Source organism: Gavia stellata, chromosome 6 (assembly GCF_030936135.1).
Source record: "Gavia stellata isolate bGavSte3 chromosome 6, bGavSte3.hap2, whole genome shotgun sequence".
NCBI classification, from domain to species: Eukaryota; Metazoa; Chordata; class Aves; order Gaviiformes; family Gaviidae; genus Gavia; species Gavia stellata.
This window is the reverse complement of record NC_082599.1, coordinates 30323641-30350555: the sequence shown is the minus strand read 5'-3', so window position 1 is coordinate 30350555 and position 26915 is coordinate 30323641. Positions and strand designations below refer to the sequence as shown.

The 26915-nt window shown below is 38.6% G+C and overlaps 1 protein-coding gene across 4 annotated transcripts in view; it reads right to left on the bottom strand.

Annotated features, from left to right (window-relative positions):
• Positions 1-12173, bottom strand: part of PHF14 (PHD finger protein 14) — a 170410-nt gene extending 158237 nt beyond the window's left edge. For all 4 annotated transcript variants that reach the window (XM_059818512.1, XM_059818514.1, XM_059818513.1 and 1 more), the window contains exons 1-3: positions 12108-12173; positions 11377-11487; positions 254-897 (exon numbers count right to left, since the gene is read on the bottom strand). In XM_059818512.1, coding sequence (XP_059674495.1) covers positions 254-897; positions 11377-11487; position 12108 — 756 coding nt within the window. In that variant the 5' untranslated portion in view covers positions 12109-12173. The remainder of the gene's footprint in view (positions 1-253; positions 898-11376; positions 11488-12107) is intronic.
• Between the last annotated feature and the right edge of the window lie 14742 nt (positions 12174-26915).

Sequence of the window (26915 nt, the reverse complement as noted above, 5' to 3'; positions counted from 1 at the left end):
CTTTAGAAGTAATCCAACCCCCCCTAAAAGCCAAGAGAAGTCCCTCTATTGACTTCAGTGACATTAGATTGGCCAAATGGTCCAAGCAAGATTATTTAATATGCAGTGCCTACTCAGCACAATTTTGCTGCTTCATTTATTCCTGTAAACACAATTCCAGCCAATCAGTTTAACTTTTCAAATTAGCAGACTAGCTACTAGGGAGTAGTTTCCGTTTGTCAACAGATATATTATAGAAAGTTGGTTGCACTACCTCATTACTCTTGCTTTGTGAAAGAGCCAGGCTATCATTTGTCAATTCCTCATCATCTGCATTATTCCTGTTAAGAACTTTACTCTTCTTCTTCTTGGATCCTCCATCACTAGCCGTGCTGCTATTATCTTCTTCATTACCTTCCTCATCATTGTCATCCTCATCACTTCCGCTCCCATCATCTTCATCATCCTCATTATCTCCATCACTTCCCTCTTTTCGCAGTGCATTTTTTCCTTTTTTTTTCTCAGCAGTAGGCCGCCAGTCATTGTCATCTTCACTATCATAGTCGTCCATATCATTTAGTTCTTCCATCGATACAAAATCCAGCAAAGGTCGGTTCCTGCGCAAATTCCATTTTTTTGGTTCATTTGTTTGCTCATCAGCCACAGCATCAGGTTCGGCTGCTTTCTCTTTCTTCTTTTTTGGCTTTTCTTCTTCATCTTCATGCTCTTTCTTTTCAGTTTTAATTACCTCTTTGTCTGCTGTTGGCACCTCTTCTTCAGTGGAGTTTTTTGGCTGTTGCTCTTCTACTTTCTCTTCTGCAGGTTCCTCCTCCAAGATATTTTCTTCTGATTCAGTACAGGAACCTTCACCACTGTCCTTTGATGCATCTTCACTCCCATGACCACTTCCTTCAGAATCTGTTGAGCATATGAAAATTTAAAAAAAGTTCCGACACAAATGTACCCCCAAAAATAAAATCTGTTGAAGCAAGTTGTTAAACAAAAGAATGATGCATGTTCCTCCCTCATAAGGTATTCCACCTATTTTTTTCAGCTGGTGTCCAAATACTGCTATTTCGAGTGGTATGTTGAGAATCTGTTAAACATGAGTGCATATTAAGATGGTAAAAAAAGATGGCAGAATTTATTAAATGAACATTAAATGTTCCTTTGAACTGCAGCTCATATTAACAATAAGCAGTAGCACAGAATAATTTTCACGTGAAGACACATCCTAAAGAAAGAGCATTCCAGTTTTTAAGTTCTGGAGGGGTTTTCTAAATCTTCAAATTAAAATAGCTACCCAATAGAAGAGATTTAAAATTACAAAATAAAGAGTTTATGTAACAAGTACTAACAACAGTATGGATAATCCTTCACCTTCATTTTTAGTACAGATTTGTTTTTCTGGGTTTGGGGGCTCTTTCAATTTCCAATGTTATTTCACTTATTAATCCCACATAAGCTATGCCTCATTCAGTGTTGCAGCTGCACAACAATGCATAAATTCTAACCTTATACCACTCATATGGTATTGTTCTATGTGTAGTCACTATTTCCATTAATTAACACAAGACAAACTGTGCAATAGAAAGGAACAGAAGAGGATTTGTGTGGGGAAAAAAAAACCCACAAAAATAAGGCATCTGTACTATAAAGTACATGTAAAAAATATTGAAAAAAATGACAAGTGAACTTGTTAAATTTTATAAACATCATCCACCTTGACTTATCTCTCATCTTATATTCACCTACTACTTTTCATTTAAAGTATTAGTTTTAATGAAGAAAAACTCAGAAAATATTCGTTTAAATTAACAAGAAAATATAAAGTTGCTTGATCCAATGCAGGGATCAATTAAGTAATGGCTACAGTTTTGAGTTTGCTCAAAGACATCACCAAGTTCCTGATGCACTGTCACACAGATGCAAAGAAGAAACAGGTTGATGCTTGCAATTTAAAAAAAATCCTTCATCACTTTAGCTACCACACAAAAAACCCCACCACTCAGTATCACCTTACCCAGAGAATTTCTGTGCACATCCATCTCTGTATAAAGCCAAATACACAAACAGTGTGTTACACACTTCATGAGGCATTTATTTCCACGCCACAGAACACCATCTATGACTAGCCAGCAACTCAGTTGTTACTTCGATATAATGGTCAGTTTTGTCTTTTTCTGCATATACCTGTATGTGGAAGTATTTGATGAGGAGATTACATAATTATCAATAAAAATAAAAATCCATCAGCGCTACTACTACTAATCAGGTTATTAATGTTATCAGTCCCCTTACACGCTAATAGAAAGAAAAAGTTTCCTGCAAATGTTCTAACCTTTAGAGAGACAGGGAAAAAAAAAAGAGAATACAGTAACACAAGTTATTATACAGTCTTTTGAGAAAAGAATAATTCAGTCATTTCCCACTGCCTACCAGCCTTAATGGTAGTAATGAAGTACAACATAACTAACTGAAGTTTTGAAAAAGTAGAACACTCTTCAGTCATGTCTAAGAAATAAAAACCAGTATTAACTAATACGCAATCTAAAAGATTATTTTTAATTTAAAATAGCTTTGTCTGGATACATATTCATGGTCCTGTTAAGAGTGGGTCCAGAGAAGGGCCACAAAAATGGCCAGAGGGCTGAAACACTTCTCCTGTGAAGGAAGGCTGAGAGAGTTGGGATTGTTCAGCCTAAAGAAGAGAAGGCTCTGGGGCGACCTTATTGCAGCCTTTCGATATATAATGGGGGCTTCTAAGAAAGAGAGACTTTTTACCAAAGCTTGTAGTGACAGGAAATGGGGGACTGGTTTTAAACTGAAGGAGGGTAGGGTTTAGATTGGACATAAGGAAGAAACTTTTTACGATGAGGGTGGTGAGACTCTGGAACAGGTTGCCCGGAGTTGTGGATGCCCCATCACTGGAAGTGTTCAAGGTCAGGTTGGATGGAGCTTTGAGCAACCTTGTCTACTGAAAGATGTTCCTGCCCACAGCAGGGGGTTGGCCTAGATTATCTATAAAGGTCCCTTCCAACTCAAACCATTCTAAGATATTTGCCAGCTCTCAAAAACACTTTACAAGTAACTCCTAAAGCTAGACTCTCATACTAGATATTTATATTATAGATTAGATATCGTATGTATGTTTAAAAGCAAAATGTGGTTTTGTATCTCATTTCACAGGTTCTGAGTGCCATTGTACACTACTTGTCTTACTGTAAATAAGGTAGTATAGTTTTTTGCCATGTTCAAATTAATTTAACTGGATTTTTAAGTTATCTTACATTATTTTCTTTTGTTTTACTTCCCCACCATAACCCCATGACACTAATTTGTTTGGATGCTTTAATTTTGCTGTTCCATTCCTAAATATGCTTAGACTTCTTGTGAATTTAAGCTTCCACTTCATTCTGTGGGGGAGTCTTAGTTTGGGTATAGTTTGATCTTTAACAGCACTCTAAATTACCAACAGTGATTGTTGTACATCAATACTACGGCACTGAGAATACTCTTTAGCTGCCTTATGCCATGCAAACAATAAAAAGCAGAGAACAAATAAACGTTAAGTTACATTCACTTCTCTCCTTCAAATTCTCTTTGCCTTCTGCCTACACATTATGCTTCGTACTCTCCTTTCTACATGCACGTACACACCAGCAATACCTAAAGTAAGGGTTATCCCTCTTCTGTCTGAATACATCCACCATGATAGGTACTTTTCTAGAAAGAGCTATTCTGTGATAACAGCTGTTTTTGCAGGTGTTCTTCTGTCAGATGCACTTTCAGTTAGGAAGAGGATGTAGTATACCATTTTCTCCTTCAAAGAAATTCTTAAAGAATGGTTCTTTCAAATTGGCAACCAGATCATATCATTCCCTATGGGAGAGAAGTCAAGCTACTCTCAGTGAAAAATGGGGCCAGATACACCGTCAAATAGTGAAGAATATGGAGTTGAGAACAAATTTGAGATAACAGTTGTGAAAAAAGAATCATTTAGTTTCGTACACCTTGTATCTTTAGCTCTACTGAGCACAACAGCAGGTGGCAGTCAATTACCCTCCAAAGAGGGTAATTCTGGGAGGAATGCTCCAGGACAGAACATTATACTCCAGAATTAACATAACAAAAAGTGACTACTAATCTCCACATCAGCTGTGGAGTCTTGTGTAATACCTACTATGCATAAGACTTCAGGGGAAAGCTACTGAAATCACTACAGCAGTTAAAAAAATCCCCCCAGGATTTTGTAGGACCATTTTACAAGCAACTTTAAACATGGCACCCTGTGATTTTTTTTTTTTTTTTTTTTTACATTCTAAGAAAATCCATGTATACAGAAAGTGCTACACTACATAAGTACATGGCCACCCACTCACAGAACACAGGCTGATTCTTCAATGCAGTGTTTAGCTTATCAAGCAGCTCTGTAAGAAGCAGCTTTATTGCTTGTTTTTAAGTGAAGTCTGAAGGATAAGCTAGTTAAAGGAAATCACGGGCTCAATTTTGGGCTTGCCTCTTCCACTAACAAAGCCCTACCCAACTCCAGATAGCAGAAGAAAAGAAAAGCATCTGGCATCATTTTGGAAAGGTTTTTTTTGGGTTTTTTTTTTTGTGGTTTTTTTTTTTTTTTTTTTTGCACTATGCCCTGTCTGGTTGAGTCTTACCCAGGTGCTCAAAGCTACACACTTGGAATACAATCCAGGATCCTGGAATGTTGAAAAGGAGTGAAAAACCTGAAAAACTGAGCATGCAATACAGAAAACAACTCCCATGTCTGAAGATATTCCTACTAAATAATATTGTTCAATAATAACCTACAGGCCTCATGTGAGAAGTCATCCAGCCCACGTCGTGCTTCACAATACCCTCTTTTCAAGGGAGGTAACAAAAACCAGGCTACAAGTGAGGTTAATTCTTTTGGACGTTAAAGCTACTCGATCACCATCACCCTGTCTAGTGGTCCCTTAGACTCCTTCACACAATCACAAGGTGGACAAGTCTTTGACATGATGATGTGAAATTACCCAGGTATCTAAGCTAAAACACCATGTACAACTCAACCAGGTTGCCTGCCTCCTGACAGACAGGGAAAGTGGAAAGCACTGCAGAAAGTACTGCAAAAAGTGTTCGTTGACAACAGCCTCTGCCCATAAATGTCCTTAAAAGAACAGCTCCAGAGTCACAAAAACTCCTTTGCCCATGTGCTGTACCAAATGTGTGTAAAAGCAGCTGTACTTCCTATACATCTGATCTAGAAATTGCAAGTAATTTTAAAGACTCAAAAATACCTTAAGAAAATGCTTAAACTAACTAGAAAGTTCTGATATTAATAACTGGATGTAAAAATAAGGCAGGAAAACCTACATCATATATGGAAAATATGAACTTTTAAGTTGCCAAAGGCAGAGTTGTGTAACTGGTAAATTCCTGATCACGTTTGTCTATTAGACTAAAGCCACAGAGGTCCATCATGCTAAGATTGATATAACTACACTGAAAGCAAGAATTGAAGAGGCCTAATACTTCACTTTCAACATAACGTCAAAAAAGAGAATCTAGCATCAGTTATATATATGCCACTGGCTTTCTATGCTATTTTGCCGAGTATGGTGATTAAACATTGGTAGACTACTGGAAATTCAACATTGGTAATGCTGGCAGTTAAAAAACCAGAACTGTCCACAGTAACATAATGAATAACATACAAAACAAAACCAACATAGATTAAGATATTACTGCTCTTAAGGAGAGAAATTCACTTCTCAATTTATGTTTTGGAAAAAAGTATCTAAACTGTATATTAACTGCAGATGTAGACTGGGCAGAGTAGGAAATGAAACTGATCACTGATCCACGATTACAGTTGTTTCAGAAGACAACTAGTTTAATAGAAAAAAGGATGGAAGAAGAACATAAATGAAAGTTGTTTAGTAAGCAGTTTCCTCACTTCTGTACTAGCAGTAATTATATCACACAGTATTTCAGTAGATGTCTATTCAAGTCATAAAAGTACTCAAAATTAAAGGTTGCCAACTTTGACTCGAGTCACTGGGAATTGCCTTACTTACAAAGTAGTAACACAGATGGAATCGGTTACCCTACCTCCTGAATTTGCTTGACATTTCCCAGTTTCCCTGTTTTCAACATTATCAAACTTTACTTGTTTGGGATGAAGCACTGCATGCCGCGTGACTTCCCTCAGCAAAGCTGCAGTCCTAAATAATCCATAAAATTGGATTCCAATACAAATTATTGAATAATGAGCTAGAATATGTATTTCCCCCAGAAACACCTAAGAGTTTCACATCTTGTACAAGGGAAATGATATCTGGGAGACAGTTGAACATGTGTCTGGGATATGCTAAGTAAGTCTCTGAGACACTGTAACAAGTGTATGCTCAAGAAACACTTGAAACATCCCATCCTCAGTGAGCATGTCTAAACTCTCAGAGGTGGCCAGGCTGCAAACAGATCATCCCACCAAGAATAAAGCACAGAAGAACCTTCTCCATGTGGCAGCAAATACACAAGAGGTAGACATACATGCAAAAAGAAGAGATGCAAGAGAAAGTAAAGTAGGAGTAGTAAAGTAGGAGACCATGAAAATCCTATTCAAGACTGATTGAACAGGCAGAACGACACTGAACCGATGAGGAAGGGTTCCGTAAGGGACAGACTAGAAAAACAAGGCACAAAGAGTCACAGTAGGGGGAAAACAAAGAAAAATAACATCATCCCATCACTAAATCGACCTTGTCCAGACACTGGGATGAAAACCTAGCTTTCTGTTACATTACTCCTCTGCTGTCAGTAAACGCATGAAAGAACAGAAACCTCAGTGCTTGTTTCCAAAGAGAATGCAAGTTCAAAATGCCTGTCAGTCACTCCAAAGTGTTACTTCAAGTGGCAGACATCTGTACAGATAAAAGTTCTCACTTGGGATAAAGATAATTCAAGAGAACATAATGCTCATATTTTCCATTTTCTCAATGGGAAAAAGCCCTTGGGAATTCTACTCTGAGGGACTACACATCACAGTTGCAAATGTCAAGCCTTGAAACGATTGTAACAATTAAGATTGTGCAATTATGTGATAATTGATTAGCTATTCAGTATTTTCTCTTACCTTCACTGTCTACTGAAACACCCTACAACTTTTCTGTTGCATATCATTTAAGTTTATTCCCAAAACCAAACATACTAGTTTCTTCATCAATATTTCTGTAGTGTTTATCACTACAGTATTTTGGTGTTTTGCAAACATTTCTTTATGCTACAGTATCCTGTACAGGAAAGCAAAAGTGGAATCTCCATTGTGCTAAGAGGAAACAAATTACAGAAAGATAAAGATATTTGCAACTTTTTATTTCTAGATCAAGTCACAGGTTTTTCAGAATACCTAATATATGCATTTATATAGCTCATTACACGTTTTAAACAGAGCTCCTACTGACCTCAATTGCAATAACAGTACATAATAGTTATGCAAGTCAGGTTCCATGCTCAACACCAAAAAACCAAACATTTACAAATGTCTCCAAAAATTTGAGTCTAGGAGACTTGTGGCAGAAGTAGTGACAAAATCCAGTTCTTCAAGGCAGCACTCAGCTACGCTCTTCTTAGCTACACTTAGATAGGTGGCAGTCCTTAAATTCACACATCACTCTTGTTCAGGGACCACACTATATTTCTCTGCATCATTTCAATTTCAGTATATGAGCTGCCAAAACTGACCGACTTCACTGATGAGAGAGAAGAAAAGTAGTAAATCCTTGCTTTGGAATCCTGCTGGGAATTACTCTACAACTATATACTGATTTCTGACATCAGTATATCCCCAGCTGCTTTCATTTAAAAAAAAAAATTAAAAAAACAAACACCAACAAAAACCCCGAAGTATGCTCTAGTTAACTTAAAAGGAAAATTTCAAATAACTGATCTGTACTGTGAAACATATGATTAAAAAACTTCAGTTGAGTATGTTAGAGTACCATCATTTCAAGTCATGTATTTGTACGCTCCGACTCCAAAGGGACACTTTTTTTGATTGATCCCACATTAAGATTACATACGACATTCCTACTTAAGGAACAAATTTTTCAAGATGTTTATAAAAAACAGAAAAATACAGTACTTTAAAATATGGCATTACTACTTTGTATTATGTAGAAATAGAGAAGCCATTAAAAAATTACTTCATTCAATATTAACATAATGAAAAGCCAACAGGCATGAAAACTGTTTACATTAAGTAAATTTACAATAATATAACAGTTCTAAAATCACTTTCCCTAAAAAGATGTCAGAATTATGAGATCTTTAAAGTGGAAAAGGCAGTAATTGCCTGTTGGTGTGACCTAAATCCAAAAGAAAAGTAATTAACTACACTGTAAGTAAAGGCCATATCTCGTATGGATTTTTTTTGGTGGAAATGGAGGTTGGTGACTAAAAATATTTTCTGTAATGAAAGTAGTTTACCAAGGCATCAAGACTCTGAATACAAAAATTCAGAAATGCCAATTCCTTCCTAAAAGTACTTAATACCAACTTCTCAAATCCTTACTGTATCTCATATACCCAGAAATCTGATAGAACAATGTACAGGTATAAAAGCTTAATTATTCAGGGCTCAGTCCTCCTAGACTTGCACAATATCATCTACTAGCCCATATCACTTAACATCCTAAAGCTCATATATATGGATGCAACATAATCGAACAAGGAGTAAACAACTTCAGAATTCCTTTAATTCAGTATTTAAATAGTCCTTTAACATTTAACTTTCAAATTTGTTTTATTTTTTTAAACACCTATATGTGCATTTGTGAATCAAATAAACATACGTTGCAGAGCTGTGGAATTACCATGCTTACGGGATCTTTCTGAGTCCATGAGTAGAATTTATGGTCATTTTCAATGTAGAAAAATTGTTTCTTTCTTCGGTCACATTTATTTCCCTTTGTAAGCAAACTATGCAATGAAATTCTAAATTCAAACAAAGACTAAATACTGATTGGCAAAGGGCTGCACATGGAGAGACCTCTACGGTCATTGAAAGAAGAAAAATAGCAACAGCCTTGACTATAATGGACAAATACACGTTATGATTTGAAGGCTCAATCCACATTGAAAAAAAGGAAAATCTGTTTTCTATTATCAACAAAACAGAATTTTTCTAGTAGGGCTGTTTGTGTGTGTACACACATATTCTTTATATATATATATATATATAAAAAAACTTTGACATTATCGATTTTATTTTTTTATATATATATGTGTGTGTGTGTATAAAAAAGTCCCTTTATTTCAGCACTTCTTCCATGTGAATCTAAATGGACTAAATACAACTAAATTTAAGGCTCCATTATAACAGCTTCATTTTAAATCAGCACAGATGTTCTGTTTCAAATATTCTGCAACTACCATTTAACCTGTACTACACATAAGAAATGTTTCTTTTTTCTTCCAACTTGAGAGGTTGTATGTTTAACAACTTTCTATTCCCCAGCTTCTCCAAACCCTCACAACTTTCTCCTTTCACATTGAAAATTTTTGAATAAAGTGTAAAATGTCAAACTCTGCTGCTATTTCAAAGTGTTTTCACTAGATTTTAAATTTTATTAAACAGAACATTAATTTCTACTACAAGTGATAGAAATAGGTTCTGAAATGTTAAAACAAAGCTATATGAGATATATGAACACAAAAGAGTAATTAGAAAAACATTTTGTAAGAAGAACTTGGGTTTTTCTCATATGCTTGTTTCAATTCAGTGTTGGTTTTTTAAGGGAAACCCCATCCAACTTCCTCAAAATGAAACTGAGATTGAAATACTCTCAAGGCTAGACACTGACACGCAGCCATACAATATCCTAAAAGTTAAAGAGGGTATCAAGTACAAATGAATCTTCTGCATTTAGACATAGTTACGTCAGAAAGCTTTATTCATTATTTTTAATTAATTAATTTTTGTCTTTTAATCAAATAATATATTCCTCTGGACTATGTGTCCATCTCCCATACTCCATTTCCAATTCTCCTTTTCCCTTAAATCCTGCGTACACTACTGCTCCAAAACAGGGAGATTATCTCTGGGAACTAAAAATAATTTCCTTTTATGGCAAATTGTCTTTACAAAATGCAGTGCCCTTAGTCAAAAGAAAGGATCAAAAATACCCACAACGAGATTAAAAAAGTACACGAAACAAGCCCCCAAAAATCTTAGCATGAAATTGGTAAGACAACATCAGTTTTACTCTCTTAAGTCATTGCAGACTGCTTCTACCAGACCAACCAAGGGAAATATGTTCAAGTTTGAGAAAAAAAAACACGGAGCATTAGGGCATACCTTAAAACTGGCACTGGAGAAATGATCATTAAGCATTTTTAAGTTCATCAATAAGGAGGCACTTGCCAGATGTTAAAAAATAAGCCTTTAAATGGGGATGGGGAATACTTTTGCAAGATACATTCACATGAAAATGTAGAGCAGCATCCCCAGTGCAGACATAACAAAGTGAAGTTATTTGACAAGCTGTCATAATGCTTCCCTTACGTCTTACACATCCTGCATCTCTTTGCTTATTTTCCTGAGCATATGCCACGGAACATCCAATGTGCAGTTTATTCACAAACATGGTCCTGACCCTTCTTTCCCTTCCCTCCAATATACTTGAATTTATTCATTTTATTTTGGCATTGTTTACTTTCAGTTTCTGTGGATGTTCACTGCAGACACAGGAATCTGCACACATAGAAAACAGTGCAGGACAAATACACTCTGAGGCAAAGACTTCCTTCTAGTATGAAATGCATACACCTTTCTTCATAGCTATCTGAATGGACACCTTAAGTTTGTCTATCATAAAAAACAATAAAAGTCTGAACAGATTAGCTTTCTGCTTAAGGTTTTCACTCACCGAGTAGAATTAACCTTGAGAAATAGGCAAGTTCTTAAGTCCACAACAAACTATTATTCAGACTGATTCAAAACAAAATGGCTTTAAATCATTCCTATTTCAATATTAAAAGCAGTGAATATTTCAAAAATTATCTCTACACTAAGGAAATAAAAAGCCACAGATATAGCTAAGGCAGTCAGCACAGAAGCTACTCAAATGCTTCTGCCAAAACTTGTTTTGAGAATCATGAGTTTTCTGTTGAGAAAAAATTAATTGCAATTGAAGTATTGTATGGATATTTTATTTAATCAGTTGTTTCTTATCCGCAGCATAAGAATTTCCAGCTATCCAACTGAGTCACTGAACTTAAAGTGCCTCCAAGTCCCAACAGTTCCCTAATACCATTCTGTCTCCTATATGATATTAAATGAGCAACCATAAACCAAAAATGAAATCATTCTGAACCGGGGAGATGAGGAAGCATATTTACCTGAAGCATCTCCAACTTTAAAATCACTGTCATCAGAGCTATCATAATCTAAAGCTTCCAGCAGCGAAGCTGCCAAAGGCTTCACTTGTCTCCTCTTCGAACTGCGGTCCACTGCAGGAAAAAAACATAGTATTGTTACGAGGTGGCATAATGAGAATTCAGCATGATTAAAGATATTTGAATTAGAAGGAAGGGCAGAATGGGTGTGACAGGCCGGGACAGTCTCCGCCACACTGCCCGAAGAGCAGCCGGCAGATGCAGACGGCACCGGGGTCCCGGAGACATTCATTCCCACAGGTGAGGGAGGGGAGCGGCGGCACGCACACCGGGAAGGGTTCCCCCACAGCTAACCAGCCAGGAGCTGACTGCCCGGAGGAGCAGCGATGCTCCCTTCAGGCACCGGGAAACAACACGACACTGTACCGGCAGCGGCTCGCGGGCTGCCCGCAGCCCCGGGCACCGGCAGGAACCCTGGGGCGGGGCTGCGCAGACATTTGCCTCGCCTGAGGCCCCCGGAGCCACCAGCACCTCCAGACGTAGCGCCCTGGCGTGATCCATCAGCGCCAGCAACGAGAGGCACGGGAAAAGGGCAGCCGGGGCCGCGGAGCGCCTGAGGGACGGCGATATGCACGCGCCCTCCCGCCCGCCCGTGGGAAGGGGCGGGGACGCTCCGCGGGCACCCCAGCATCTCCCCGGGACAGGGGTGGGAAGAGCCGCTGAGGATCACTTACTAAAGCCTACGCAGATGAGCGGCGGGCGCGCAGGGGCCCTCGGGTACAGCACTGCGGAGCCGCCGAGCCCCGGGGCCCTTCCCCAGACAATGGGCACGGCGGCGACCCGGATGCAGACCCGCGCCCGCCCGCCCGCGGCGGCTGGTCCCGCTGCTGCGCCTGCGCACCTGCCCGCCGCCAGCCCCGCGGCGCATGCGCAGTCCGAGAGCGCCTGCCCGGCGGGAGGCGAAGCTGAGGAGGAGGCTGTGCCCGTCCTCTCCTCGGCGCTTCCCGCCTCGGCCGGGGCCGCGGCGGGGGGCGAGGGCGCGCAGCATTCCGGCCAGCGCTCGGTTCTCCCTTGGGGAGAGATACGGGTAGTCCCGGGAGTCAGGAGCACTTAACACAAAGCCTTAGTGTCAGACCCATTCATTCTCAGGGGGGTGCCTGTTCAGGATCTCATTTATTAGGAAGAACAGCTTAAAAAACACTTTGGCACTTTCTCTGTTCCCCCGTGTGGAAACAAAGCATTTTAAAACTGCATTTATTTAACCCCTATTCTAAGAGCTGAAGTCCTTGTGGACTTCGTTGCATTGTTAAGCTTATTCTTGCACTCTTGGAAAAAAGCAAGCCATTGCATTCAGAAAAAAAAAGAAAACCAAACCCAGGCATCTTTGTTTGACCACATCACACGAGCCCAGGAGCTAAGCACAAAACCTAATGGTGAGAGATGGACACTGAAGGAGAGCAATGCAGGTCTGTTGCCTTTCGCAAAAACGTCCCAACACCTTCTCAGTCGCAAGAGCCACCCTCAGCCCCTGCACACACCTGGTATTGCCAGTCCCACATGTAAAAGCTGCACAAAACCTTGGTGAAGTGTTTTAAAAAACTGAGGGAATAATCTGGGTTTTGGCTTTTTCCCCAAACTTGTTTCTGAAATGAGAAGAACGGGGACATCTTAAGGAATTGATGCTCTGACATACTGGTATGACTTCAAGAGCTTGAGGATCAAGAATAGCAATAACCATGAAAGCTCGCAACAGAATTGTAAGAGCATTGTTGGGAGATGTGTGTTTAATGATGGATAAATGCAAGTAGGGTCAAACTAGTTCTATGACGAAGCATGGAGGGAAGGTAAAGTTTGGGAAGCATGCAGTCCATGACAAGAGCCTGCGCTACATTTAGCACAGCTCTGCGTGTTGCCACCCACACAAGCCTTCCCAGAGCCAAAATGCCTCTCGGTATGGCAGAGACAGGTAGTGTGTTATGGGTGTATTAATCTTCTTTTTTAAATAGAGCATAGGGATGGCCAGTTAGTGCATGATGTTATTATGCATCTGAAATACTTTTAATAATAATTTTCTGTGTTTCAGATTTTGAGTATTTTGGAAGGGCAGAAAATTCCAAAGAAAAATGTGAATTCTATGTTCATTCTGTGCTTGAATTTCCTGGGGTTTTTATAGCACATTATCACATCAATAGTTGATGTGTTCACACAGGCACCCTCTGTTTCCTCCAACAATTCTCTAGCTACATAGGTAGCCTGCCTGCACAATGAACTCCTTTCCTGAATCTCGTTTTGCCAGTCCTACCCAAATATGCTATCGGCCAGTGCAGTCTAGTCTTTCCTACAAAACTCTGATCAGCTTCCCTGTTCCAGTAGAAGTTGCATATGTCTTAGCTTTAAACTCCTCAAGGGCTTTTTCCTCTTTAACTGGCATCCCCAGCCTTCTTTCTCTTCACACACAATTGCAGTCTTAACAGGACAAGTAGCAAGGCTCAGATCCCTTCATTTAGACTCTGCAGATCCATGCTGACGTGCAGCAACAAGTTCGGCAGTATCCCTTGCCTGCCAAGGGACAAGCCCCTGATCCTGTCCCATATACGGTGATTGGCAGGACAACTCAAATCACATGTAGGGGGAAGGAAAAGTAAACAGAACTGACCCCAAATTTGGCTTTATATAGAAGAGCAGACTGAGGCACACAGACAGCTTTGAAGAGTGAGGGCTTTCAGCACCTAACACAGGCAAGGGGAGGGGAGCGCCCTGTAGAGCAATGGAGGAACTTTACGATTCCTTTAAATATGAAAGTCAAAGCAGATGTATGGACTGTCTGGCTTTCAGTTCAGCTCTCTGGGGCAGCCTGCAATACTAGGATTATTCCAGTTTCTACCTACACAGTTCTGGCAAGAATAGGTGATCAGGCACAAGTTAATTAATGACTGCCTGCCCTTGCTCTTCATCAGCACCTCACATTGCCCAACCGCTCCTTCCCTCTTTGTACTTGTCCCATGACTCGAGCCCTCTTAGCCCTGTGTTTTACTCTTTCTTGTCCCAAATCTTTCTTTTTATTCTTCCTCTCCTTTTTTCCCCCCTCCAAAGGAATATTCACGCTTACTTTTATTTCTGAAAATAGCATGCACATGTTCTTTGCTATCTTCTGTAGTCAGCTTGCATACTTTGCCCTCATTCCTCGACAGAAAAAAAACGCATCAATAAAATGAAAAGAACTGTGAAGTACCTAAAATGTATTCACTGTTTCCTTAAACTCCTGGGCACTACAAACATAGGGCTAACCAACAAATCCTCCAAATTTAGGCATTAGAAGTAAATAATACATACAGCGTAGAAATTATCTAGAACTACCAGTTTATCTTTTGATACCATTCTTTGGAAGTTTCTGGCTATTAAAACATCTATTAAAAGATAAGTCCTGCTTAGTAGATGCTAACCTCCTTTAGTAGAGTCAGACTATTTCAAATAAGGGGAAAAGAAGGGAGAATTCATGGTCTAAATGAAAGAAGCCTTCAGAGAGAATGTCTGATCCCCTTATTTCTGCAAGGTCTTTGCCAATCTCAGCAGATAATCAAGGATGTTGAAATGTTCAGTTGCCTTTTTGGTTGAAGAAATGAGGTATTAATGGCACACTGCTGGGAGCTGGGCACAGTACTGACATTTCTATATCCATTAAATAGATTGTAAGTGTTGTCGGTTTAGCACGTTTAAGTACTACCCTCATACACATACAAAAAATTATCTTAAAAGGTCATTTTTAGAGCAAAATTATGAAAAGATGAAATAGTACATCTAGTATGAAAATATCATGGCAGCTCCATCACTACGACAATACTTAAAAAATGCCTAGAAATATTTCAGAATATCAGGTCATGTCAAACATGTCAGGTCTTTCAATTATCTCAGCATTCCAGTGGTTCTCTTCAGGTTGAGCCTTCAGTGCACACCCTGTTGTAAGAGTAGGTGTCTGAATCTCCATTTCAGTGCTGCTCTTCAACTGCTGGAGAAAGAGAGAAAATAGTATCTTCTGGCTGTACTTTTGCCCTCAGAAAAAAAGAATCTTTGCTGTGGTTCTGTAAAGACCATTTTACAAGGAATTACACAATAGCAAGTCAGCAGAGAATACAGTCACACTCACATAAATTACCTTAAAAATATCATTCTTAGTTTAATGAAAGTGTTGAGTTTTCAAAGAAAGAAATACAATAATACAGCATTTCCTCACCTAGGGAATAAATTCAAGAGTAAGTATGTTTTTAACTCATCCATCAGCCGTGAATGGAGGAATAATAGTATAAAATCCTGTATCTTTTTTTTCTCTTGTCAGTGAGCAGACAGTTAAAGCCATGACCTACCTGTCTGAATCCAAACAGCAAATGCTTTTTTTGCCTATCAAAACATCACCATCTCTAGTAGGGAGACTGACCTCTTCAAGTATCTTTCCAAAGAGAATTGTTCCAGCTTTCACTCTTTAACTATGCCATTACAGCAAGCACGTCTCTCACTGATCTCTGCTCTTTTGTCTAGTATTATATGGTAAAATATAAAGAGAAAAGGACTGATTCAGGTGTCCTTGCTGTTTTAAATTACAAAGGGAGGAAATTCAGTATCAATAGTCTCTGAACAATAAGACTTTGAAAAAATAAACTGCAAACTGCTACAAGGTCTACTGCAGTCAAAAGCTGTCAGGGAATGTTCCCATCAGATATTAAGATATTTCTTGCACTCCTTAGGCCATGCTCAGCCTCAGTCCATTAGGTATGGGGTTTTTTTGATTACATGGTACACATGTTGTAAAAGAGTCCAGGAAAAGTAAAAAACAACAGTATATATCTTCAATAGAAGACCTTTCTGAATTAACTAAATATATATATATATATATATAAAGATTGCAAAGGTTAAGAAATATTAGAATTAGAGCTACCTGTATCTTTAGTTCTGTGTGATTTGTCATGCTAAGTAATGTGTGTCTTTTTTTAGGATTAGGTCGAGATGGGCCCTACTCCCTCTTTTACTTGCTGATACAGGATGCTGTTGTTAAACCCAAGGATTAGGAAAGATGGATTTATGTATTTCTGTTGCAGTCAGGTCCCACGTAAGGTACCTGTGCACATATAGACACTCACAGATGGCAGACTCCTGCCTTCCATACCCTCTCTTCCCCACTCTGTGTTAAGTTCCAGTCCTGCAACCCCTTAATCAAACAGCTATTTTAACTTAAGGAAAAAATGTCATTTTGTAGATTTTTGTCAGGTCAAGCTTGACAGAGCAAAAAGAGAGATCTTCCCACCTTTACGCTGGCTCTATATGCCTACCTCCTTTTCAGCCACTATGAGATCACCCCCTGTCACTCATGCCTGCACAAAGGACATCATCCTCAACTCAGATCTTGCTGCAGATCCTGCCACTGAAGTTATGTCTGAAAGATTCAGTGCAAAACATACCTCACATGCAGCTTTCCTACCTGCCCATTCAGCTAAAATTCTTGTCTAGGCTCATCTCCCTTCTCATTTACATCAATATTCCTTTCTCTGATTTTCAAAAATGCAGTTCTGATGTTGCCACAGCTATTGTAATGATTCTTCTCAGCTTCTACCATGTTCCTTTTCCATTTTTATCCCTCCAGTGAATTCTCCTCTGCTGCATCAGTCATAAATTTCTTGGGTTTGATTTCAGTACGCTTCACAGATTACTCTTTCTTTCATCTGCCATTTCTTTATGGCAGATGACATTTGCCATACAAATTTGTTTAACACTATGTATTGGCCTCCTGTTCTCTGTTAAATTTTCAGACAAGTTTATGGTTTTTTTGCCAGGCATCCTTCATACTTAAAATGTGTTCCATGTAAATACCTGTAAACTCAGTTCATTTTTCCTCTCAAAATACCCTCCTACCACCATGCTCCAAAAAAATGTTGTAAGGTCCCACGGATACTGTCTCTCACGTTGTGTCACAGTTTACTTGTGCTTCCCTGCTATAGCTGTCTGTTTCTGTTTCTTGTTCTATGCTTGTATTTCCAATGCATTCGGGGCAGACTTAGTATTTCCATTTTTGTATTGGTTTTTTGTCTGTGATTTATTTCAGATGTAACAGAATTTTGAGTCATGATTAAAGGTCCTAGACATAAAAGCTATAGAAGGAATATTAATAGTTTTTATCATGTGACTTTCAGATGGCGAGCTCATCAAGTAAGCCATGTTCTTTTTGTTTGTAAAGCACATATAATTTGGGACACTGTATAAAGAAATAAGAATAAGTAATAAAGCATTATGAAAGTATTAGGCTGTAGAGGTCTTGTACTAGTTCAGATTAATGGTCTGTCTAGCCTAAGTGAACAGCCAGAGAAAAGCAGGAACGGAGCAAGTATATATGATACTCTCTGCTGATTTCCCAGCTTCCAATTATTTTCAGCTTTGGTAATTTCTTGATTCTGATGTGGTTTGTCCATTTAGTGGTCTGTAATGAGTCTTTCTTCTAGGAATTTTTCTTTTAAGAACTTGTCCATTCTCCCTTGTAACCCATGTAGAGTTGTTTATTATCGCAACATTATTTGGCACAGAATTCCACAGATCTACCAGCTTATGTATGAAAACAACCTTATTTTGTTTGTTTTGAACCTGGCTCCTGTCATCTTCTGCTATACCTCCCATCTTTCTCCCAGACTGAAGAATCCCAGACAACACAGTCACTTTTGATAGTGTGACTGATACAGACTTCCATTTCTCCAATGACCCTTGTTTTCCTTCCATGAATCTTTTCCAATCTTTATATATAGCCTTTCTATAATGAGAGGACAGTACTGAAAAGCAGGCAAATAGTGCATTTATTCTGTTGAATAATGATGCTTTCTGTTTTGTTCTCTATTCCTTTCCTAGTAATTTTTAAGATTTTTTTTTCTTGGGACATGGAGTGAGCATTGACGGCACTGAACTGACACTTCCATAAAACTATCGCAATCCCAAGGTCTTGTTCCTAAGTAGAAACAGTCAACTTGAACTCCATCATTTTATTTGCTAGGATAAAAGCTAGGATTGCTTTTCCTCAGTAACATTGATTTCTTTACATTTGTCTATACTGCATTTCACTTCCTTTGCACTTATCTAGATAGAATTTCATCTGCTATTTTATTTACTACCCTTTTGAATAAGAGGTTACACCATTAGTAGTTGAACTGTTTCAAACCTGAGTTCTTTCAGAGTTTTTGTCACAGTGGTGGTTTCCTAGTATTTTATCAGAGCATTTTATCTTTTTTTCTTAATATTTTATCTGTAGCTGCTTCCACAATAACTTCAAATTCAGACAGATTGTCTGCTGAGCCCTTTTCCCCCAGAGAATAGCACTCTAGCATGGGAGTATCTTCATTTCTTTTCCACAGAAAATACTGATGGAAATAATTTATCTCCCTAAGTACACGTTTCATACAAATCATCTCCTGGCCCAATGGACGCTGGCATGTTTTTTGTTGTGTTTGAAATATGACTTAGTACTAATTTTGGGGGGTTTATCTTGTTGATTCTCAAATTATTTTTCCATTCTGCCTAATGGATCATATTTTTACATTTAATCTATTACAGCTTATGATGCTTCTTATTTTCTTGTTTTAAATACAATTTGAAGGATTCCTTCCTGTTTATAGCAGACACCTTGACTTTGCTGGAAGGTGATTTCAGCTTTCTTTTGTATTATTTTCTCTGCCATTTCCATAGGTGATAACCACTAATGCTGTGATTCCAGTATAGTGTTTTTGAGTAGCTTACATGCCTATGAGAATTTAGTTCCTTGAACTATCCCTTTCAGCTATCTTGTTAAGAAGCTTCCTCATTTTCTATATGTCTCTTTTGAAGTAGAACACAAGAAGTGTGGATTTTTTTAAATTTGCTGCCTTTGTAGGAATGCTGAGTAAGTACATGGTCACTGTTAGAGAAGAGCAATTCAGCAGTTATTAGAACCTGCTAGTTATTCAGTACAAAGTCAAGGTTTGTATTTTTGGATGTGGGCTCACTAACCACTTATTCCATGAAAGAGTCATTCATAACATCTAACATTTTAATCTCTGCTTATATCTCAGTATCATGTTCATCCAATCTGAAGGGGGGTAACTGAAGTCTCTCAGTACAGCTGCTACCTTCCTGATTTTTCTCAGAATATTGCAGTCTGTGTTGCCATCCTTTCTGGGTGGTTATTAAGAGAGACCTAGTACTATCTCTGTCCAATTCAGGCGTGGAATTTCAATCCATACAAATTCAGTCAGGTGGTTAATTTGTTGATTTTATTTGATTCTGATTTCTTGACTGTATACTACGTCTTTGCCCTGGGCACAGTTTTTATTCTATCATCTCATGTATATTTTCTGTCTTGATAATACAGTGTGCCACTGATTGTCTTCTTCCCACCAAGTTTCCAATGTCTGCTACGTCCTTTTTTTAAGTAAGGCAAGACATTCCTGTTTCTCCATCTTATTTCTTAAACGTCTAGCATTTGCCTCTAATCATGTGTACCTCTTTTTGTTCTTGCCTTGGGAGCTCATTTAAATAACACTCAGTCACTTTCCCACTTCCTACCTGAGTATTTACATCCTTTGGCCAGCCCTTTACCGGAGGATACAGAACTTCCAAGTTTTTCTTTTCAGCAGCATCACCATTTCAGAGCCATATGTTCTTGTGCATTTGTGAGCTCTTTCACAGTCTCCAGTTTAAACGCGCAGTTATGACTTTCTAGATTATAAGTGTCAAACAAAATCACACAGTGTCAGTCTTTGTTAGGAACCTGCACCAACAGGCTTTTCACCCTCCCAGGGCAGTTTGGCAGCAGTGATGTGATGCAGCCCTGCGACCTTGGATCAGACTCTGAAGAAAGAACTGTGCGAGAAAGAGCCAGGAGAAGCTTTGCTGGGGAGGCTGTGCAGCCCTGGAGCTGCATTTAAGCTCAGGTCTTACCCGTGGTCCCTGCCTGAACATCGTATTGCCTTGCCTGACCTTACCAGGATCTTGCCTGATCCTGGCTTGACCATAGACTTGCCTCATTGCTATGTACTTGGATGGCAGTCATCAAACTGACCCTGGTTATCATCACCAGACCTGCTCTGCTCTTATTCTTTGGGTACCTTGGCACGCTGCCCTCCCTGCCTTGCTGTCAGCACCAGCTCCTCATTCACCTTCCCTTATGGAGCAACTCCCTCTTACAGCTTCCTGACACCTCATTCAGATGAATTTCAGATAAAGTACTCCCTTTATTCTGCAACTGTTCTCGATTCATGATGAATGTGCATTCTTCTTACTTATATTATCCAATCAAGGTAGTAAAAAATCTGTCTTCCACTTCTTCCCATGATCCCAAGGAGGGCAGGAGGCATTTGACAAAATACTATCATAGAAACCTCAGTCTTTAGCTTCCTTGTCTGCTTAAATGTTCTTCACTTTGTCAATAGTACTGGTGCACCACAACCAGTTACCCCTTCCCAGCACTTCTTAGGAGCCTATCCAGACTCCCCAAGGAGGTTTGCCACCTGGTAGTCGCTGTGCCAGCCTACAAGCTTCTTGGGGTCACAAACCCAGCCATCTATATGTGCAATGACAGATTCTTCTACCAATCCAACCTTTCTCTTCCTCACTGTTGGAGAAAGAAATTATATGCAATACAGCAAAGAATGTCATTCCATTCTTTTTTAATAATCAAGACTCACTCCCTCTTAACAAGATATGAAAAATGTGAACATAAGCTAGTGATTCCCACTGATTTCAGTGGGCTCTGGCTCACGCTTTCAATGACGCTGTCTGATACGCTTTCTCCAGATGCAGCCTTTCATCCGTCAAACTATTCTGTTGTTCTGAAAAAATCTGGGATGTAAAGAACATCTGCCACAATGAACATAAAAAGCACAGACCTGCTGTCACTAATGGGAAGTATTCTAAGGGCTTGGATTTAAAAAAAAGTTAATTAATTTTACAAGAATAATTACTTTGAATGTGAGTGTCAATGACCCTTCTCACATAAAGCTTTTCCAATACAATCTTGTTTTGGTCTCACTGAGGACAAAAGATGCTTCAGCTATACTGACAATAATCTTTCTGAATTGCTATAAAATAAATTCTGCTGAAGGGGTTTCTATAGCTTCCTTTTAAATTCTGTTTAGTTATTATTGGTAAACAAAAGAAGCTGAGCTGGCCTGGTTTGGATTTGCATGAAAAATTATAATGAAATAATAAAACCAATAAGCAATAAAGAAAGGAAATAACTGCTTTTAATGTTCTCTGTTAAATGTAATTGTGACATTTAGGAATCAATTTGCTTCTTTTTCTAATATTCATTATTTCACTGATTAGCACAATGTGTAGCAAAGACACAGAAGACATCTTTTATCATCATGGATTTTATAGAAAGTAATCTGGTTTTAATCTGGTTTTGCCAAATTATGCAGGTTTTTCTTGAAAAATTGTATTTTAAGAATTTGAGCTGATTTAAGATCCAGCTTATTGCAAAAGAAAAGGCATTCATTTATGTTAGAGTTCCACTTCATCAAGACATATATACACAGTTTTCTTTGTTTTTAAAAAAAGAAAAACAATCACCAAGACATGTCTTCGTTAAGGTACCCTGCTGGTGGCATATGGCAAAAATACTGGCACCTTGCCTGGACAGTGCAGCAAGACCTGATAGATCTGATCTCATTCTGTGGCTGGGGAAAAACAGACTACAGTGAAGGCCAATCTTATGGCCTGCAAACATCAATTGCTTAGCAAGAAGCACAAGTTCCTGAAAAAATATGCAGGAAGGTGAACTGATTTTGCAAGTCAGGGAAAGATTTTACCTTCCTAAGTGATGGTAGAGCCCTCAGAACAGTCCCTGTTAGAGCTGGACCTTCAGAAGTCTCTGTGTAATTGCGTTTTGTATGCTACTGTGAAATAAATATTTCAATACATAAATATTTTGAGAAATAGTAATGCTTATTTAATATTTTACAGGTCAGTCTCAATTTCAAGTATTTCTTGAAAAATGGGATAAAATCCTGCAGCTCCAGGAGTTCTGAAAAAGCAGCAAATTTTCTTCCATATTGTCATACTACTGAGCCAGACATTTAGAGGGATGGCCTGTTCCATGTGAAAAAGAGAGAAACACAGACTTTTTTTAATTCTATATTATTTGAAACCTACCTTGGCATTAGGTAAGTACTCAGTTTTGAAGGATATAGTGGTAGTGCGTGGAGAGGGAATGTACTGTCATTGTGATGGTTCATAAACCAGAGATCCTCAAGAGATTTGAACATCTCCAGTCCCAGATATGGGCAAGACTTCTAGCTAGAAGTCTTCCATGAAGATGTTTGTATGCTAAGTATCATCCTATAGCAATGATCATTTTTATGCTTATACAGATTAAGTATGCATATTACACTGTGGCAATTAATAGGGGAAATAGCAGAAACCCTGTATTTAAATTATTTAACAGAAAATAACCTTATTTTAGAATATAATAAAGGAGCTTTGAGAAGCTCTTGTTTGTTACAGCCTCTGAAATTTAGCAGGAACAATTTTTTGATGTTGAAGATGTACCTTTCTTTGTCCTCTTAAATGTTTCACAAGTTTTATCTTATTTGTAAAAGGATTGCTGTCCCCTCCCCCTTCCTCATTCCCCTCCTCTTCCCATTCCCAGATGAGGAGAAGGGGAGAAATGAGAGACCTGGATTAAACTCTCTCCTTTCAATACTCCTACTGGAACGGGAAAGAAAACACAAACAAAAAACATGAGACCATTGGGATTTTTCTCATCAAATACAGAATGGAATCAATTTCCAGATTGCTTTAAATATTTGTGAAACTCAGGAAATACCATAAAAATTAAAACATAGGAGGTTTTTTTCAATTGCATTCACATGATTATAACTTTTATTTAATGAAACTGTCCAACCATAATGATACCTCCCTAGTCACAGTGATGGCATGGTGCAGTTTCACATGAAATTTGCCATCTTCCATTCTCAATACCTGTATCAAATTTTGCAATTATCCAACCATACAGTGAGCCAGATTCTTATCTGACAGAAAGCTACCCTACCAAGATGCCCTGTGGCTCCAAGACCAATTGATCCAGTGCAAGCCAGGGGCAGGGATGCAGGGCTGGGAACACAAGGAGAGAGGGGAAAGCAGGCACGACTGCCCGGCTCACCAGCAGTCCATGTTAGATCAGGTATGACACACACAGCCAGTGGTGGCTACATGATCAGATCTGTCAGACCTGTAGTGAGAAGGTACGATCTCACTGCCCCTCTCCCATTTGCTTCTCTGGGGTACTTCTTGCAATCACATCCTTTATGCTAGCATTAGCAATGAGCTGGAATTGACCCAGATAAACTTTTTGTTTTCTTCTCTTTTGTACAGCCTTACATGAACTGGTGCTGGCACATGAGTAGCCAAGGGCAAAGGATGGATAAAACTGTCTCTCTGAGTAGCACTTTGGACTTACTGTGAATTAAAATGACTGTGTAACCTTGGCCTTAGTGATTCACTACATCCTTTACTGTTCCATGTAATAAAACCATACATGTCTGTGTTTTCACTACTATTTATTTGTATTCTGTGACTCAAGGTGGCTCTAAAGAAAAAAGATTCATGGAATCCACAGTACACAGTCTTTTCTGTTGCCCTTCAAAAGACTCTTCTCTCTCTTCCAGATTCCGTGGTCATTAAACAGTATACCAGCAAGTCAATTTAAAAGAACTATTACCTTGAAAATGATACTTCCTCCTCTCCCAGATCAGATAGGGGAGCAGAAAGTGAGAGACAGAGAGCAAAAATTCCCACTGTCCTGATTTGTTTCTTTAGAAGATGCAGTGTGGATTAATTCTTTTAAAACTCATTGCACTGGAATTTTCTGATTTTAAATCACATGAATCATTTCAGTTTGGCCAAGTTTTAATCAAAGCTCATTTTACCCTGCAAACAAATATACTAAATCCAAGTTTGATAAGACAGATTGTTCTTTTAAAGACTTACTTATTTTACTTTACTTAAAAAAAAAAATTAGTTCATCTCTAGACTGGCCACTTTACATGAATTTTTTTTTTAATTAGCAATGATTCTGCTGTGGAGAAGTTCTGTAACATGTATCTCCTATGAGACATATTTTTGTCAGGGGTATTGCTTTTCAGAGCTCCAGTATTTTAAATTATGCTTGCAGAAGATAATAATTCTAAAATTTACTAATTTCATCCACGTGTTCTGCATTCCATGGAGAAAAGACAAGAGTACTGGGTGCCTGAACGCTTTAGGAGTACTACATGTGTTTGTTAAGACAGCTCTTTCACACAAGTATTAGTGTTCTGCTTATGTCTTCCTAAATAGGGACAGCAGCCTGAAGGAGGTGTTTCTTAAGGGCAAGTCCCAAAGAGGAAAAACAGATGGGCAGAGACAGCATCAATGGAGTAACACCTCAAAGTATACAAGCTTCTAAGTTAGTCAGACAAATAGGTTAGTGAAAGACAGCAGTCAACTTTTCTGGACCAAGGATGTTCTGAAACAAGCAAGTAAACAAACAGAACATTCTGTTGTCTTTAATCTGATTTCTTTTGTGATGTAACAGCATTTCACAGAAAAAATTGAAAGTCCTTTATGAAACTCCTTTTTAATTAAATTTGCTAACTCTTATGTTCTGCCTGTTCTCAAAGAAAATTTTTGATGTCTTAGTACACATAAGAAAAAATATCAAGATATGCTGTAGTTTTCCCCTTCACATCATTTGCACTTCAGTCTAGACTGCTGTTCGAATAAAATCAGAAATTCCTGCTTAGAAGGCTTATTACAGGTATATATTTCATGCAGTCACACAATGTGAATCTTACAGATATACTGTATATATCCTTCAAAGGAGGAGGATGGGCTCAGTCACCCATCAAAACATGTTATTATCCTTCTCCCATAAATATAATAATACAATTCCCTACATTTAAATGAAACTGTATTTAAATAAAGGATAATAAGGGAATGCTACTTCTTGATAAGTGGTACATCACACAATTTTTAACAGAACAAGAGTTTCCAAAAAAACACAAGCAAATCTCAAGAGTAGCCAAAGCAATTTCTCAAAATTCATGGCAGATGAGTTAGAGCACAATACAGCACTTCAATCTGCATCCAGGCTGAAACATGGTCAATCATCTTTCTCCCAAGTAGAGTGACTACAGTACATTTCTTTAGTGGCTAAAACCCAGAAGGGAGTCAAGCTGGGACTGGATTTCACATTCTGCTACACTAGAAATTATCTGCATAAAGTACTAAAGATTCAAGTGAATGTGATAATTGGAGATATTGTAAGTGTAAAAGGGTGAGGGCTTGGAGATCCACTACTTGCTTCTTTACAAGAACCTGGCACTATGCCCCTCTATGCAGATTTTGTTTATGTCTAAATTGTACTTCAGGTGGCAAAGCCTGGAAAAGGTTTAAACCACTGCCAAGATATCAATAGTTTATCCTCAGTTATAAATGCCGCTGTCTGCAAAATCAGGCTGCTTGCAGAAGTGATCAGCCCTTGCAGTGTCTGACATCACAACCCTTGTAGGAGAAACCCCAAGACTAATGTTTTTGCATGGGTAGAATACCAAGAAACAGATATTATTAGATGTTCTGCACCAGCTGTCCAGGTCTTACCAGGTTCATACAAGGATACACTGCAGGTATCTTGGTTTTGCCCTGAAGGGTAATGAAAGCATGAGGATTATCCAGTGACATCTTCTGAAACACAACTGAAGTCTATGCCTGTGCATCAGCTTGTATCTCCAGTGATTTTGGCAAGGGCCAAGGATGACATCCTGAAAGAGTGATTTATTCTAGCTCTACTTGAGATTGCCTCTGGGAGCCGCCTGTATGTTTCTACTGATTTCAGAAGGTAGACTTGCTTAAACTAAACCCCTAACTTTTGCATTTCTAAAGTTTTGTGAAATGTATTGCCCTCACAGCACTGTCATTCACTGAAACACAAGTGAAACACACTCCACATTCATGCTTTTCAGACAGCTCTGTATTACCCAACAGTGTCAGGGTCTGCAACATAATTCAAAGACTCCTAAAGTAATCAATAATAGTCCTGTCATCTGGTATCAGCATCTGGATTGACATGTCTCTTCTTGCTGCAATGCATAAAACATACCAGATTTCTAAACTACCTACAAAACATTCCTTTGCAATTTCTGTTCAGTAAACCTTTCTACTTTGCAAATGTTAACCTTCCTCTAAAAACTACAGCTGAAAAGAGAGGCAAATAATGTTTTCTCTGGAAAGTACATGAATAACAGTCTTACTTCCAAAACAACAGTATCTGTCCTCCAGTTCATAAATCGCAAGAATCCCTCTTTACCCTTTCCATAAAGAAAACAAAAGCATACGACTCATGTTAGTGGAAGACAGATGAGATTTTCTCCAGCCTAGGTTTGTGGAAAATAGCTTGATCAGAATTATGTCTAATCCTGTCCTCTGAAGGCTCTATCACTGTCTTAAATGAGATCAAGTTTTGGCTTATTGAAACTGTTAGATTTGGGAGCCTTATTCGT